At 31.9% G+C, this 17,484-nt stretch overlaps 1 protein-coding gene across 8 annotated transcripts in view; it reads left to right on the forward strand.

Annotated features, from left to right (window-relative positions):
- Positions 1 to 17,484, forward strand: part of Ask1 (apoptotic signal-regulating kinase 1) — a 167,858-nt gene that overhangs the window by 82,419 nt on the left and 67,955 nt on the right. For all 8 annotated transcript variants that reach the window (XM_076517629.1, XM_076517625.1, XM_076517624.1 and 5 more), the window contains 7 exons: positions 1,710 to 1,837; positions 2,530 to 2,633; positions 12,915 to 13,053; positions 13,269 to 13,330; positions 13,762 to 13,827; positions 14,036 to 14,136; positions 15,372 to 15,440. In XM_076517629.1, coding sequence (XP_076373744.1) covers positions 1,710 to 1,837; positions 2,530 to 2,633; positions 12,915 to 13,053; positions 13,269 to 13,330; positions 13,762 to 13,827; positions 14,036 to 14,136; positions 15,372 to 15,440 — 669 coding nt within the window. The remainder of the gene's footprint in view (positions 1 to 1,709; positions 1,838 to 2,529; positions 2,634 to 12,914; positions 13,054 to 13,268; positions 13,331 to 13,761; positions 13,828 to 14,035; positions 14,137 to 15,371; positions 15,441 to 17,484) is intronic.

Consider the following 17,484-nt stretch of genomic DNA (forward strand, 5'->3'; position numbering starts at 1 on the left):
ATTAACATGAAAAATCATTTTCAACTTGGAGCAGTAAGCTTTCTGACTACAGGTACTCGTGGACAAATATTTATTTAACTAAAAACTTAAAAAATTTCATAAAGATACTCATATACTAAAGGTTATAGTATGGAAATTGATGGCCACTTCGTGGTTACAAACTCAGTCAAATTGGCAAAGCCCACAGTGAGAGAGTTCATGAGTGATAATTAAATGTGAAACTTTGTTTTGGGCTTAAATTTTCAAGTTGTTTGCAAACATTAAATTAACTCTCCCTAGGCCAGCAGATGACAGTGACATCGTGGTTTTGTTTTTTTGTTTTTCCACACTTAGTGTTTAACCAGATTTCATGTATTTCAAAATAATGAAATGATATTTTGATTTTTTTTTAGGTTTTATATTTTTTCAGAAATTTTATTATGAATCATGTTTTTAAAATCGATGAGAAAAATCTTTTTTTCATATTGGAAATGCTGTTATGTGTTGTATGTCTAACATTTGTAATGTACCCAATAATGTTATTTTTCAAAAAATGTATCTGTCATCCGTAGTAACAGTGTACTCAGTTTCTCATATGTTGATACAATTTCTGATAAACAGTGAAAGTAACAATTGAAAAATATGAACTGACTAAATGTAATTGGATTTTTATTATTATTATTCACCTGAAATTTTCATTACATATATTCAATGAGTTTTTACTTGTTTCACATTCATAAATTAATTATATATGTTAATTATCTTTACCCACTAAAGTAGTTATTTAGCTGAATAAAATAGCATTGAAAATTATGAATGGTAAAACATTGACTGGTAGAAGCAACTTCACCTTTCATCTTAGTTGTACAGTGATAATGGCAATGTTTTTTCAACTATATTTTTGGCAGACTCAATTTCTGTTAATTTGTTTTCACAGGAGATCTTGTATATGTTTGAATAACAATAAATTTATTGCATATATATGCAATAAAAAAACAGGTTTGATGTCATCTGAATAGTTTGCCATTGCAAAACTCCTAGTTTACCACACTCGTGCCCCCTAAATAACTCTGCCTGGCACCCTCTCATAGAAGAATATTCCATTAATGTACAAACAAATAGTATTACAGAAAAGGATTATCACAAACAATAAGTATGTCGAAGGAACCTTCAAATTTTTCGAGGTTTGTGGTCTATCTGTATGTTGTGGGAACACCTACTAGTATCTCTATTAGAAATTGTACATTACTGGTAACACCACTTTGTTTCATATTAACATAAATAGAAAATAATCTGTTGTATCTAATTGTTCATAGCTACTGATTCCAGTTTTGAAAGATAAGATTTATCAGTTACTATTCAACCCACTTGTTGTGACATAAAAAAGCTGGCTTACAGGGTGATAGAAATAAAATCAGTGACAAAAGAGAAAAGATGTGCGAGAAACAAACATGGATACAAATTTTCAAGGAATGACAATATCTGAGTAAATATGAGCCTGTAGTTTGTGAAGGATAGATAAATTAAAGAAACAAAACTAAAAGTTGAGGTGTTTTGAATTTTTTTCATTTTACATTAAATAAATGTAAATCCTTGTAAAATACATCTGAAAAACAAAAAAGAACATTGAATCATTATTTTACACTAGAAAGCTGCTCACAAGCTTGCTCTCAGTAAGAAATAAAGTAGCTTTTAACTTTGTTTTATGCAAACTAAAATTATTTTTGCAGAGAAGTTCAACCATTACATGAAGAAATCAAGCTTCATTCTCAGCTTAGCCACAGGAATATTGTGAAATATCAGGGTTCAGTTAGTGAAGATGGTTTCTTCAAGATCTTCATGGAGCAGGTGCCTGGAGGTAGGAACCCTCATCATATAAATTCATATTTAATATTAGTCTAGGGGCACCAAAATTAAGCGATAGAACAGTCACCCTTCATAGTATAGAAGTCATTTAATTTTTGTTTTTTTATACATGACTTTGGTTAAATAATTTGCATGAAACTGCAAGTTCTTTGTTTCTCAGTTTTGATGAAACCCTAGCAGGGTATTCAGAAAATGTATGTTGAGTGTAATGAAAGCACAGGTATGGTTGTATTTTTGTGTCTAATGTAAGCTTTTCTTTCTGATCTTTATGCAAAGATATTTTCAGTATGTTATTAGAAAGGCAAATCTTTTATGAAATTTCTTGCATATTAGTTTTTCAGTATGTGTAAAAATGCATTTATATCAAAAAGTTCAGTGGAAAAAGCTACGAGTGAGAAAAACATTAGTCTTTTATTGAGATTATTAGACATCACTAACTTCAGCCAATAAAGAACACACTTATTAGTTTACTACCAGATTTATGTGTGCTCTGAAAAACATTCTGATTATATTAAATGAAAGAGAATTAGAAATATTTACTGTTTCTTTCATGAGCATAATAATTCATTATCTTTTTAATGTAATTATTGTTTTAGCAATATTGAAAAAGGGCAGCAAGAACTTAGTTCATACATTTATTTATTAAAAAAGAAAAGTCATGAAAATGAAATAATTGTTTTGCAGGAAGCTTGTCTCAGTTGCTAAGATCAAAATGGGGTCCTCTGAAAGATAATGAGCACACTATTGTGTACTATACAAAACAGATATTAGAAGGATTAAAGTATTTGGTAAGTTCACAGTTGAATCTATAATTAGTAAACAGAATAAACCTTAACCACTGTATTGAATATACCTCAGAAATAAAGCACATGCAATTTTACAGATATACATTCTGAGAATTTAGGACAACAAAAATGTAGATTTTTACCAGTTATATACTATTTTATTTTGGTAATATTCTGTTTTGCTACTAGTTTTACATTATAAAAGTAGTTAAAACTAAATGGTCAGTTTTTCATTTGTACAGTATATCATTATAGAAGATACAAAAGAAAAACAAGCTGCACAGTGTAGTAGTTTTATATTTCTTTTAAACACCATTGCATCTTGTTTGTATGTTACCACAAATTTTCACCATATAATTTTGAAATGTTGTTCCTATCTTAGTTACAGCAATTCAACTAAGTGTTTGATAGTAGTCTGTACTTTTTTAGTTTCCATACAAGCCTATAAAGTTCTAACACCATTCATATCAGTATGTGTAAAAGTTAAGTCATTCATGCTTGTGTTTGTTGCACCATTGCTGGAAAAATGAAATCCTTCTCAATAAATCAAAGGTTGACAAACATCCTTCATTACTTTATTATAGACCCTGTATAATTATTATACTATTCATGTCTCTGCCATAAACCAAGTTTATGTGTATTGTTACCAAATAATTTGAATTTGGATTCATTTGTTAAAAAAACATTCCTCATCTAGCTTTGATCATCCTTGTTGTTTTTTCTTGCTTTTTTCTGAAGCCTTATGCCCATTTCAGCTTTTGAGTTTAATTTCCAAGTTCTTGTTTTTGAGTGGTTAAATATTTATCTTACTGTTGTGGAGGTAAATTTACAGTTACTTTTATCCAAGTCATTGACAAAATATCTATTGGATTGCTGTTTATAACATAAAAAATATACTCTGACCTATTTGTCCTTTACCAGCAAAGACTTTAATTTGTACATGTGGCATCTCTGTCCTGGAAGCCAGAAGTGCATGCTTACTGCTAGGCATAATATAACTGCTTATACGTTTATAGGTATTTTATTGATGTAACACTGTCTAATTGATTGAATGACAGCTAATCTCCATGTGAACCATCAACATACAACTATACTCTGCAGTTTCTTTTTGTACACTTGAGTGAGAGCAGTTCTATAGCCTTTGCATTTTATATACATTTCCATGACTATTTCTGATAACTATATTATTCTGGGTGAATTTTAGTATTTTCGTAGCTTGTATTCTTAAGTTGTGTGTTTAATACTGCCAATAGAAATGCCACCTTGTGAGCAGCTGTTTATACTAATAATTATTAATTATAGTGTTCATACCTCCATTGATAAAAAAATTTTAAATTATGAACATTTACTAAAAAGGATTTTTCTGGAAAGTATTGCATCAGAAATTTTGTATCGAAATGTAGGTTAATAAAGAAAGAGTTTTTTTTATTTATTTATGACAGTGTTGGTAAACTAAATATGCTTCTTCTCTTTTTTAAAGGTTAACCTTGTAATTCCATATAGAATTTTCACATTACTGATATAACTTGGAGTAAACTTTGCTATTAAGAAATTGAAACAGTTAAACTATTAAAAATTATCTTTTGAAATATAAATGTAACTCCTGACTAATAAAATCTTATCTGAAAATTTGCAGTTTAATTTTATTTTATTATGTAAGTGAAGTGGTTTTTCAGTTCACTGTGTAATTACAATAATCATATAAATCCAAAATGTTTGAAGAAATGTAAATTCCAAGTTTTGAAATATCCTGGTTATAAACTGGATTTTTTTTTGTTACAAAACCAAGATAAACCTTTAAATTGCATCTTAATTCACTACAGGCTATTTCAATCCTACAAAGACTTGGATTACTGGATACAGAAAAGCTTTTATATGTCACCAAGCATAATAATATTTATGAAGATTTCAAGATGTATTTGCACATACTAGTGCTGAAGATAAAGATTCTGTGATCATTTTTATGCCAGCAAAATTGTTAAATGTGCAAATGTTTGAGATGTGGATGTGTTATTCTTAATTTTTATATTGCTACGGAAACAAATGTGCAAATACTTGCAAACAACACGAAGTTTTATCCTTGTTAAATATAATGTTTTATTATATGTCAAGCAAGTTTTCTGGTGCTTGCTGTTTTTTGTATGGGAATCAACTAAACAAAATTTTCTTTGTCCCTATGCTATAGCAGTGTGTCATTATTTTATATTTATATAGCATAAAATACATGCGATATTGCCTCTAATTTATTATTATGGTTTGAATGTTTAAGAAAATTATTACTTTCATGTATTAATGAATAGTAGTAACTAATATATTTAAAAGACAAAGCATTATTTGTTGTGGCAGAAGTGTCACATTTGTGGCAGAAACATGAGGAACTGTGTATTTATTTGTGTGTTAATACCTCGGAAAAATATTTTTGTTTGCTACAAGTTTGTCTTACACATTGTAGAAAGGACTCCAGTGCTGTTGTGCAGTTTATACAATATTTTAGTGTTAATTTATGAAATTATGTTAGGAAAGCTTCAAAACATTTGTTTTTAATGTTTTGAACCAGTAATGTAGATGAGTAGCAACAATAATGGAAAATTAGATTTTATGATAAAATGGATAGTGGATGATATTAAAATGTGTATTTGAAGAAAACAGAACATGTGAGATCAATGGAAATAATTTTTATAATTCCATAAAATTTCTTAAAAGGTTGGTGGTTGTAATTCACTGTTGATAAATATTAGATTATGTAGACTTCTCTTTGTTACAGCAACTTCAAATCAGCTGCCTTGGTTAGGGAATGGAAGATTAGTGCAATTATATGTAGTGTATGTTATCTATTCAAAAATGTCTGACTTGTGTAACAAAAAATAGTTCTGGAAAATAATTAAAATCTTCACAATGGCTCTGAGTTTATATGTCAATATTGGCTAGAAAGTGGTTCTGTTTGTAACAGAACCTAATAGAGCATGGATAGATTTTTCATCCAAATTGGTTTGAAGGCTTATTAGGTGCATGCAAAATTGCAGTTTCACATTTTGTGTTTTACAGTTTTTATGGGTATTTTTTACAATTACATATAAGGGAAGTAACCTTTCATACTCTACAATAACCTTTTATTAAAAATGAATTTGCACAACTTCTGTCCAGGGGATGGGTACTTCAGCTGGTGTTAAATAAGTTTTTCCTGTATACTCAGTAAAGCTTCTGTTTTAACTTTCATAAGTGTTCTCAGTCTTGATGTCATATAAAATTCTAAATTAAAACTGAAGATGTAGCTTACACCAGTAACATGAACAAAAATAAATCGTTATCATTTATTTCATCAGACCTTTTACCTCCAGAATCATCAAATAACAGCATTGGTCCTGTTCTTAATGTTCTTTTAAAAGTCCTGTTGTTTATCCTGTCAGTTGTTTACATTTAAACAACAAATAATTTAAATGCAAACTCCTTAAAGCATTTACCTCTTAGAAAGAAATTTGAAGATCATCAAGTTTAAAGATAGAAAGTTATAAACACCACAGTTGAAGAAAACTGATATTTAACAGTATACAGTAAATAAATTTAAAATGTGATTTTACTCAATCTTGTTAAAAAAAATTACTTCGAAAGTCTATGTTATAAAGATAAAAACCTAAGACTGGGTGTAGTCTTGTACGTTGTATTTCGACATATTGCGTTCCTGATAATGTTAAATTGACATTTTAGAAAAGCTAAAACCTCTTTATATCTTACTAAAGGATTACATGATGAAAACCAAATTTTCATACTGTGCCGACCTATTCAGTGCCGTAGACAGCCAAGCCGATCAGTAACACAATGCCACGGACCAGTTAATTTGTTCTCAATAATACCTAACTTAAATGCTAGATATCAGCACCATACATGCATTTTACCGACTTGCAAATTGTTTCACTTTCAATCCAAAATGGCATCACAAAAAAAGTTACAAAATGAAGAAGCGTTAGTTGTTTTGTAACAGCTGAAATACTTGGCAGTCAACAGGTTAAACTCTAAGCATTTCAAACCATTTACTGATGACTTGTTTCTGTAATTTTTTCATTCTGATTTAATGTTACCTTTTATTAATTATATTTAATCACTTTACATTGTCCTTGAAAAACAGTTTTTCCAATTTAATTGTGTTCAGTCTCATTGGTATGTCCAGGTAAAGATGACATCTTTATTTTATTCTTTTTAACAAATCTCTTTTGTCAATTTGTATTTGTAACTTCTGGATTTGCCATTATTCCTAAATTCAAATTTTTTTATAGGTAACAATTTCTCCCATTAGATCAATTGTCTGATTATATTTAGAGTGTGGTCAATCTTAGTTTAATTATTTGGCAAAAAATTTTGTTTTCTAAATTATTGCATTAATTAATTAAAAAAAAAAAAAGCAAACTGGTATAAATGGTAGCACAAGACAATCTTTGTTATTCTTTTTGGTGAGTGTTTTTAATGTAATTTGTTTTATCCCCATTTCTTTAAAAAGTTGCTAACAATTCTGTCAGTAACTTCATGATTAAACTCTTTTTTTTTTACTGCCATTGTTAATATCTATTTGTTTGCAACATAATTTTAATATTCTCTTCACGTAAGAATAAAAATTAAGAGTATATTGATTTCATTTTGTTATGGAGAGAAAAAGGTGATTTTGGTAATTGTCTTTATAATATTGACATTTCTATTAAATCTATATAAGACTGAGAAAAAAAACCTTTATAATGCCATAGTACAGTAATTATAAATAAAGATGAATTCTCCTGTTTATCATAAACCATTCTCAGTAACCATGTCCTCGCGTCAAAAATTGTCATATTTAATCTCTGTAATAACTGCTTTTCATTGCTATGGGGACAGGATTTTAAAAGTTCTTTGTAAACAGGCAGATATTAACAATGAGTTATTATTAATGAAGAAAAAGAGGATTTAACCTTAGAATTATTTACAAAGTTGTTAAGAAATTCACAAAATAAGGGGGATAAAAATATATTTAAACCACTGAAAGTTAAATATGATGATATTTTAATTAAATAAGTAAGAATAAAAATATATGGATATGTTTTCATTAGGTGGTGTGAAATTCTTTGAGTTAATTTTTTTTATAAATTTTGTTTTATCCTGTAATTCTGTAGTAAGGCAAATATAGGTTGTAGCTTTTGTAAAATATTGCACTCCTTATGGTGGCAAAATATATCAAAACAGATAGAGCATATGAGACTGCCCAGTCTGAAATTTATATTGTATAATACTAAGCAAATGCTTTATTGTGTTTTTATATAGGGAAAAGTTTATTTTCAAAAAGTTTTATTTATTATATACTGTTAAATGTTGTTTTCATTCACCTATAGTGTTTAAAAATTTTACATGTCATTCATTATAACTTTGATGCAGAAAATCAATGTCAATCAGATTGCTGAATATCACTTTCCAATACAGTACTTCCATCTTTTCCCAAGATTACCTATTAGCTAATTCAGGTATTTCTCTCTATATGCAAACGTTTTTCTTAACATGTGCCATAAGCCATCATGGGCTTCAGATCAGTCTGCTCTCTCTCATTGTTGGGTGGGCTGTCCTTAATGGGTGCACATTTAATTGGGTTCATTTTTCTTATTTGTGGGATGGATCCTGAATATTCTGCTGGGCTCACAGGAGGTGCACTGTTTCCTCATCCTCAACTTTTCATGCTGATTATTGCATTTCCTTTCTCTTGTCTTTCTCCTGTTTGAAGCTTTTGCTAGTGTTCCATGAGTGTTTTCTTGGGTAAATCTTCTCTCATTACTTTCATTCTTGCCCATTTTGTCATCTGTGGTTCTGACCCTACAACTGTTTTTTTGTTGATGTGACATTTTGGGCCACAATGCCTTATTTCACAAATCCTTTCTCTGATCCCTTTTTCTATGGGTCCTATACATGGTCTTGTTTATTGTGACATGTTTTATTATGCTTCTAGGATTACTTCAGACCACTGACTTTTCCACCTTTTCTTTTCCAGTGACACATTTATTCATGTTGGCACCACTTGTGTCATCGGATTTCTCCTTCTCTGTCCTTGATTCTTTCTTTGTGCTGTGCTGTAGTTCATCATTTTTTTTCAGTGATGCACAGCACTTCAACAATAATTCTGGAGACTACCCATTGGGAACTGATCTGTTGACCTTTGTTTATTAGTGGAGCCCTTTCATTTCCATTGATTGAGGTCGTGGTCTCTTGTAAAAGGTTTCTTTAACCATTTTTTACTCTTCCATGTTTCTCCTCGGGGTCCCTGGTCATGCCAGCATTTTTGAGTCAGATGATCCCTGCATACACAACAGGCTATCAGGTCTCCCTATATGGTTTTTGGGGTTCCTAAATGGACCAGGATCTGGGGGCTGATTATTGACCTATCCAGTCTTGCTGCATTCATTCATACTCTACAGTTCACCAGGGCATCCTACTTCCCCTCCAAAGGGCTTTTCTTTTGGTCTTGGAATAACTGAGGAAGTCATCTCCAATGTTTATCTACATTTTTCCATCTCGCAGCATTCTCATTCTTATTTTTGGTTTGTCCGTTAGAGGGTGGTGTAGTGATTTCAAGCCTTACCTTTTGGGTAGACTTTGGTGACTTCCATCTTTGTTGGATGTTGTGTATCTTTTCTCTGCATCTTCATGACCTGAGGTTATGCTGTTCCTTTTTCTAAGGTGACTGGCTTCTTTATGCTACTCCAAGTAAGTGTTGGCCTGTTTTGCTCATTAGTTCCATTTTAATGCAACTTCGGTGGATCATTTTACAGCTTCATGAAGTCCTTCCTTCATCACACCTATTCCCTCATTTTATGGGTTTATTCTTTGTAACCCCTTCAAGTCTGGCCTAATCTTCTCCTCTATGCTATAGATTCTTCCAGCCACCTTCTTTTGTAGCATGTTGGCTCTCTCTTATGGTGGTTGGGCAGATTCATAATTACGCAGGAATCATGCTCCCTCATCAATGGCTATATTTCCATCTATTCTCAAATGCATCCTTTCAATGCTGGAGTGTGTGTTGACCACAGTCTTGCTTTGGGCTGTTTGTCTGAAGTAGCATGTTACTTTTTTATCACCATCCTAAAACTCCATACTTTTTTCCTTTCTTCATGTCTCCAGCAGTTGGTTGGTCATAATCCACTCAGACAAATTAAAACTTGTGGCTCCTATCTATCTCCAAAGGTATACTCAGTTAGGATCCTCATGTTTTTCCATTTGGAACCACTTTTGAACCCACGATAATCACATTCATTTGATGTCATGTGCAGAGTGCCTTCTAACTTCTGGCAGATCATTTTCTAAACCAGAATGGGTTTATGTTCCTCATTTTTCAATAAATTGGAATTTGATGTTATTCCCTCTCAGTGGTACATTTATTACCTCCTGCTTTTACCAGTTATCTTTGTTTGATCTCCTGTTCTTCATCATTGGGTTTTGGCTATGGCTGCCTTCACCCACATTTGGTTGAACATTTGTTTCTTTTTATCTGTCTCTCTAGTTACTTCTAATTATCTCCCTCCTGCATACTGCATTGTTCTTGGTCCTTCTGATTATTTTTTGCTGGTCCACTCATTCATATTTTCTTCTATTCCTCCAGTTTGATTATTCCTCTTTCTTTTTTTTCATGGCTTCCTTCCTTCTTTGATTGCAGTCACCAGTTCTTGAATTCATGCTTCCTAGCCTACTTCTTCACACCTGACTACTGTCCAGTTCTCACATAGGGTGCTGTTTTCTTTCTATCATTCTTTTTTTTTTTTCATTACCATAACATCTTTTCATTTTTTATTCTTACCCTTATTTTGTTCTTTCAGGATATGTCAGGTGTGTCTAAATCTGGTGCTTTTATGTTGAATGTTCACACTGTAATCCATTCTATTACATTGCCTCCATTGGAACTCGTTGTTCCATGTTCTTTGTTTCACCTTTCCCTTAAAGGATATTTCCTCCTTTTCTTGGCCTATGATTGGCATCTGTTTAATATATTTAGTATGGCTGTCTCTCACATGCTCTATGATAGCACATACCTTCTTCTTTCTCCAGATCATTCCTTCCTTTATTCATCCGTAACTGCTCATGTGGATAACTCCTTTTTGCTCATTTTCCTTCTTGCTTTTCCTAATTTTCCCTCATCCAGATCTTGATTGAATTCTATGACTGATACATTCTCTAGGTTGTTCTGTTGCCTGTGCAGTTTCCAACGAGGGTTCCCATTCCTGGCTCTTAATTCCTGGGCAACTGTTTTTCTCCAGGGATCTTTCATTCTTTACCCTTAGTTGGGTCATTGTTTCCTCCCATTAGCATTCTTTTTGTTACCTTCCTATCTTCTGTGTTTCTATTTTACCTCCGTTCCTGTCTGCCTCTTCACCTTCTCCATTACTCTTCTTTAGGTCAGCCTTTGAAGAAGATTCTATGATCAGGCATGTTGATCTTCATGTGGATGTTCATTATCCACTATCTTTATTGGTTTGTGGTTTTTATATCCTTGGGGTATCACATAATGCCTGTAGCTGAACTTCTCACTTTGATGCAGCACCTACAATGTGTAAGTCTTTATTAATGCTTTCTTTTCTTACAGGTGACCCTTGGTTGGTATTGGTTTCTTGGAATCCCCCACTGTGCCAAGAGGTGCCTGATCAGGTGTTCTTTCACAATAACCTCACTCTAAGCCATGTTGTCAATACTCCCTCATTCTGGCTCCACATGGTCATTAAAGAGATGGTATGTTTCACAAGATTGTTCAGTGGCTTAGTGTTTCACAATATTTGTTTCATAAACATGTCCATTCTGAACCATACCACCCATGGGTGACATGGGTAAAGTAGACATGCTATGCCTTGAGTGAAGAACTATATATGGTTTGGTTTTCAAGCCAGAGTTTTGTAGACATTTAGAACTATTTCTTTCATTGTCAGTGGTGTTTCTTGGATACAATCCTCCTTTGCATTCTTCCCTTCTTTATTTCAATGTGGGATTTTAGCTAATTTTGTGAGATGAGGTAAATTCTGTATCAAAAGTTATAATCTTCCTACACTGAAAGTATATCAAATAGGTACTTACTTCTCACCCTTCCTCCCCACTCTTTTCCAGTGCTCACACCTTGTGGCAAACTTTGAAGTGAGGGTTCAGTAGAGAATAATATAGAAGGAGCCACATGCATCATGCAAGCATGTCATGTTCTTGTTGGTTAATAAGTGACGCTTGATTATTTTTGTGAGAAACATGTTGAATCTTCCAATTCCAACAGGAAAGGGGAACATAAGGTTGTGGCGTGCATTAAGAAATCATTTTGCATATAGAGGGCAGCACAAAATATTAATAATAGCTTATTTTATTGACAGGAGGTATGTACCTATTAGAAATATATTTTCAGTGCAGGAAAATAATAACTTTTGTCACCTTATCTCAATTTTGATAGCTACAGTATTCCAGACAGCTATATGATCATAATACTGCTACAACAGTTTCTATAACTGTCTTGTTCTCTCACATGGTTAAGTCTCTCTTGAAAGGGATCTTTGTTAAAGAGGATGAAAAGAAAAGTTTGAAGAAACTGGTACTTGCAACTCAACTTCTGATATGTACTCTTATGAATGTCATTGGATAAATTTTAAATGTGCCTGTTGGTAAGCAACTACTTGTATTAATAGCTAAATTACAACAAAACTATTATGTGTATCTGTAGCAGCATTGAAAAGAAAATACGAAATAAAAGCCCAAAAAACATAAAACTGGTGAGTCAAGCAAATTATGGTAGAAAATAAATGGACTCGGACACTTAACCTCCAACCAAACCTGCAAACAAATGTCTGAGAAGGCAAAGCTAGAAAGGTAACTTTGCTACTGAAGCCAGCTCTTTGTTAAGTTCAAAGAAAAAACTTAAATAGCTTCAAATATTTATAAGTGCTAAAAGGTTAATTTTTGACTTCAGTACTGTTGAATGAAGTAAAGAGAGGATTTTAAGGAAACATGTAATAATAATCAGAAAATTTCATATTAGACTATGTATTACTAGCTTAAATGTGTAAGAGACTGACTGTTGCACTAGTATAATTTTATCTGTTACAACAGGTAAATGTTTTTCATGTTATATTATTTACTTAGTTTTAAAAATTCTTGGAAATGCTGTTGGATATCTGTATTTAAAGCTAGATCATTTAGTTGTTCCTAAACATTTTGTAAATGAGAAAAAAAACTCCTTTTGTGTAAAATGCAATCACTTTGAAAAGTAACAGAATAAATAAGTATTTATGTTTATCTTACTCTTGAATATATTAACAGCATGACCAAAAAATTGTCCACCGTGACATCAAGGGAGACAATGTCCTTGTGAACACATACACTGGAGTTGTTAAAATATCTGATTTTGGAACTTCAAAAAGATTGGCTGGTATCAACCCTGTGACAGATACTTTTACTGGTACTGTTTGTTTTTGTTGTTTTTTTTCACTGAATCAAGGTTAATAGTGATTATCATATTGTCTAAAACAGTATTTTGCTACTTCATCTATTCTCATTGCTTGATGCAGTTTCATTTGAATGATTTGTATGTAATGTGTATTTAGACAAATTTTTCATAATTTCAGAAGCCTTAAAAAGTGTTCTAATTAATATATTGTTAATTCTGTTTCACAGGTACATTACAGTACATGGCTCCTGAAGTAATAGATAAAGGTCAGCGTGGATATGGAGCACCTGTGAGTTTGTTTTTTGTGGGACAACACATTTCTGGCACTTGTCTAGATTTAAGGATATCATTTATGTCTGTGGTAACTATAATAGTTGTGTGAATGATATAAGAAACTAACGACTGTTTCAAACAGATAAATTCATTATGGCAGATATGCAAAATACAGCAAGTAGGATATTTACTGTTGTGTGTGTGCACACAATGTAAAAGTTGTATATAATGTCAGCTTAAGAATGGTTAAAAATATAACTGCACATATTTCTTTTACAATAATTTTGGCATTTAGATATCTAGTTTTTTGCATATCAGGAGTATTTAAAAGACAAATATCTGAAGTTATGTTATATGAATTGTTTCTGTGTATGTTTGAAGTGATATAAGTAAATAATTAAAATTTTGAAGTGTGAAGGATATAAAAAAAAATTATTTTCATTACAGGCAGATATCTGGTCTTTGGGTTGCACAATAGTTGAAATGGCTACTGGAAAACCTCCCTTTACTGAAGTTTGTATTTAGTATTTAACTATTTTTTGGTTAGTTTAAGACTGTTGTAAAAGTGTTCTTAATATTTCGATAGATTTTGTCTGAGAAGCAGGTATGTGAAGACTGTATTAGAAATGAATTTTTAATTTGCCTGCACCATAATATATTTGTAAAACTGAAATCTGCAACTGTCTTGTGTTTGACAATAAACTCTTTAATCTCATTACAGCTGGGCTGCCCTCAAGCAGCTATGTTTAAAGTTGGTTATTTCAAAGTTCATCCAGAAGTTCCACCAACCATGTCTGAAAAGGCCAAAAAATTCATTGAACGGTAAATTTAAAATAATATAATGGATTTAAACAAATTGTCAGCTTATTGCTATAATTAATAACCAACATTTGTTTTTAATTTGTTCTACTTATTCAATTATGTGAAGCTTAAAAGGTAGTCTTTGTTACATAACTTATTTTCAGAAAAATTACATTCATACATGCTTAACACTTGCAAATTACAGAGATGCCAACTATTTTAAATGACTGAGCATAATTATATTAGACAGAGCCCTTTATCATTTGCAGCTACTAGGCCTGACCAATGTCTCTAAGCTGTTTATTATTATATTATTATTTTAACTAGTATTAATTATTACTGCTATAGATTGCTCATTTATGACTCTTGTGTATTTAATAAATAAATTTTAAAAAATTATTTTGAAATTGTCTTTTATTTAGTTCAGAGTAACAAACATACTGGTAAAACAACATTGAACATGCATGTATGTTGTTATCTGCATCGTTTTTGTCTTTGCCTCAGCCTTTTGTTGGTGAGATGCCGATTTTGTATGTCTGGAACAATCATTTATCCCGCCATGTGCCACAGAAAAATCTATGTGACTAACTGTACAAAACGCATGACTGTCAATGACTTTTTATGCAATGACCAGATATTTTGCACTATACTCTTTCCCAAATTTTTGATTCACAGTTTTAGTCATTTTAGATTTTCCAGAAACAAGACAGTCTGGTGAACGAGGCCTCTTTTTTTTTTTTTCCCATCTTGTGAACGATTGTATTGGTGTTTCTATGCCACTCGGAAAACGAGAAATACCCATCTACACAAGCACTGATTGGCTGACAAGCACTGATGACGTAACTATGGATTCCCCCACATACCCATTTTGGAGAAGCACCGCACTCAAACTATTGGTAGACGTCGGAGATACAAATATTTTTTATTTCAAGCACAAACACAATTATTGGAAGTAGCCATTTGGACTATGTCTTTTATTTATTATCAAAATTTATTTGTATCTCGCTAGAAATTTTCTTTGCACTTCTTTCAAGCCCTGGGGGGAACAATTTATCATTTTATTGTATAGGCCTATATAATATATAATAATTTGGGAGTTGCAACAAGTTGTAATATTTGTCTGTATGAACGTATAGTCGTAACATATACACCAAAATCGTAATGGTTGGCATCTCTGAAATTATATGTACACAAAAAGAAAAAAAAATAAATATTTGTAGTGAAAAATGGTTCCATTATAAATTTTCTTTTAACAGGTGTTTTGAGACAAATCCTGATCAACGAGCTTCTGCAGCTGATCTGTTAGATGATCCCTTCTTGACAGAGTAAATTCTGGGTTTGATATAAAGGCTATAATTTTAGTATATGCTAACATACAGGAGTATTTAAAGTAATTCACATTGAAAATAAGTACTTTTGTATTCTAACTGATTTTTAGTACTGAGAGACCCAGTGTGTAATCAGTAGTCTTCTGTACACTGTCTTAATTAAAAACACAATTTTAACATAACATTACATATTCAAACAGGCACGAGAAACAAAATTCAAAAGAAAAATATGGTAGTTGCTATAAGCGTGGGTTGATGGATAGGTTTTGGGCATTTTGTGTTTATGAACTATTTCTTTTGTAAACAGTTTCTAATGAGAACCTCACACAAAATTTCTAAAATTAATTATAGAAGTATTACATTTTTACTTCTCCTGTACAACTGCAAAAGGAAAAAAAGACAAATTTATTAGATTTTTTAAACAATTTCTATGGGATATTTTCATATGTTCACAGGCACATGTTTTGTAATTATAGGTAGTCTTGCAGTCAACATTAATAAACAACCCATGAATATAGAAAAGTGGAGGTATTTTTTTGTGATGGAACATTTTGTGAATCTTGAAAGTTAATATTTAAACAGTAATAAACTGGGGTAAAGTTCTTAATTGGTTTTTAACTTGATTGGTTATAGTGTTGCTCTGTCCTGTTAAAGAGGGAAGGATTAGAATTAATGGAAATTTTAAAATACTAGTTTCTTTGCAGGAATTTTGGTGCAAATTTATTTCATGCTTTGGTTTCCCTAAATACTTCTTATATTCTTATTCAATATCTCTTTTAGGAGAAATGGTATTTTTTTGAGTAAAAGTGAAATGCTTTGAGCACCACCAGTGGTTTATTTTAAGCTTTTTCTTTACCCGTGCCACTAGCCTTCCACTCCTTCCCATTGAAAGTACTGTCTTCTAACATGTTTCTTATTTAAATCAATATGCATAACCTCTTAAAACAATAGTAGTGAGATATGTTCGTGTGACATGTTACTCTTTTTATACTCCTTTACTGAGCGATAAGTTTTTGTTTGGGTCTGTATTAGTTAAGATGTACTCGTTTGTTTTCCTGGTGTTTTCAGTAAAACCTCTTTTTTCTTTTTTTCTCGCACAAAGTTTTTACTTTCACTTTTTTTTTATTTAGTGGAACAGTGGTATGTACTACTAGAAAGCGAGTTTTGATACCTGTGGTGGGAAAAGCACAGATAGCACTTTGTGTAGCTTTGTGTTTAATGAGAAAGAAAGAAACAAACAAAAATATTAATATTTATCAGTTCATTCTTGCCACTATTTTTGCATACAAATTTCTTGACCCTTTTCTTGTACAAAGAATTCCAAAGTTCACATTACCACTTTGGTTACATGAGCAACCAGTGTTGTTTTTTTTTTCCTCCTCCTTCTCAGGTGAGGGTGGTCTACTGGTGGATTTATTGGTTTTTTATGCATTAGGACATTGAATGCCACATGGGACAACCTTTATTCCCAGGATGCTTCTGAGTTGTCTGAACTTCTACAGAATAACAAGGACTTTGGTCAACTTTTCATGCCTCCACAGTTTGCTATACCTTTCTATTCACAGCCTGAAGAATTGCTTAGTCCTAAATCAGTCGTTTTGCATTTCATGTCTCACATGTCTGATAATGTATCTCTTTCTTGTGATACATTATAAGTGAGGGGATCAGAATGTTGTGTACCCCCCAAGGACTTCTGATCAGTCTTCCCTGTCTTACCATCAAGCAGACTATCTGTTTTTATATTAACAGTTAGGTTTTTTGTTACCTATTTGGGAAGCAGCTCTGAAACCAAATATTAGTCTTATCCATGTCAATTGATGTCTTATCTTAACAATTTTTATATGGTATCTTTCTCCGATACATCTGTTATCTTAGACTCTCCATAGATGTTCTGAGTGATTTTTTGCAGATACCCTTACTCTTCTCACCTTAGCCCACATTTCCTCTTCAGCTCTTGCCTGACATATGTTGTTTTTTTGTTATTGGAACTTTATGGTTCAGATTGCAATTTTGGGTAGGCTCAATTTACCCTTGAGGTATC

Source organism: Tachypleus tridentatus, chromosome 8 (genome assembly GCF_004210375.1).
Source record: "Tachypleus tridentatus isolate NWPU-2018 chromosome 8, ASM421037v1, whole genome shotgun sequence".
In the NCBI taxonomy this organism is placed as follows: domain Eukaryota; kingdom Metazoa; phylum Arthropoda; class Merostomata; order Xiphosura; family Limulidae; genus Tachypleus; species Tachypleus tridentatus.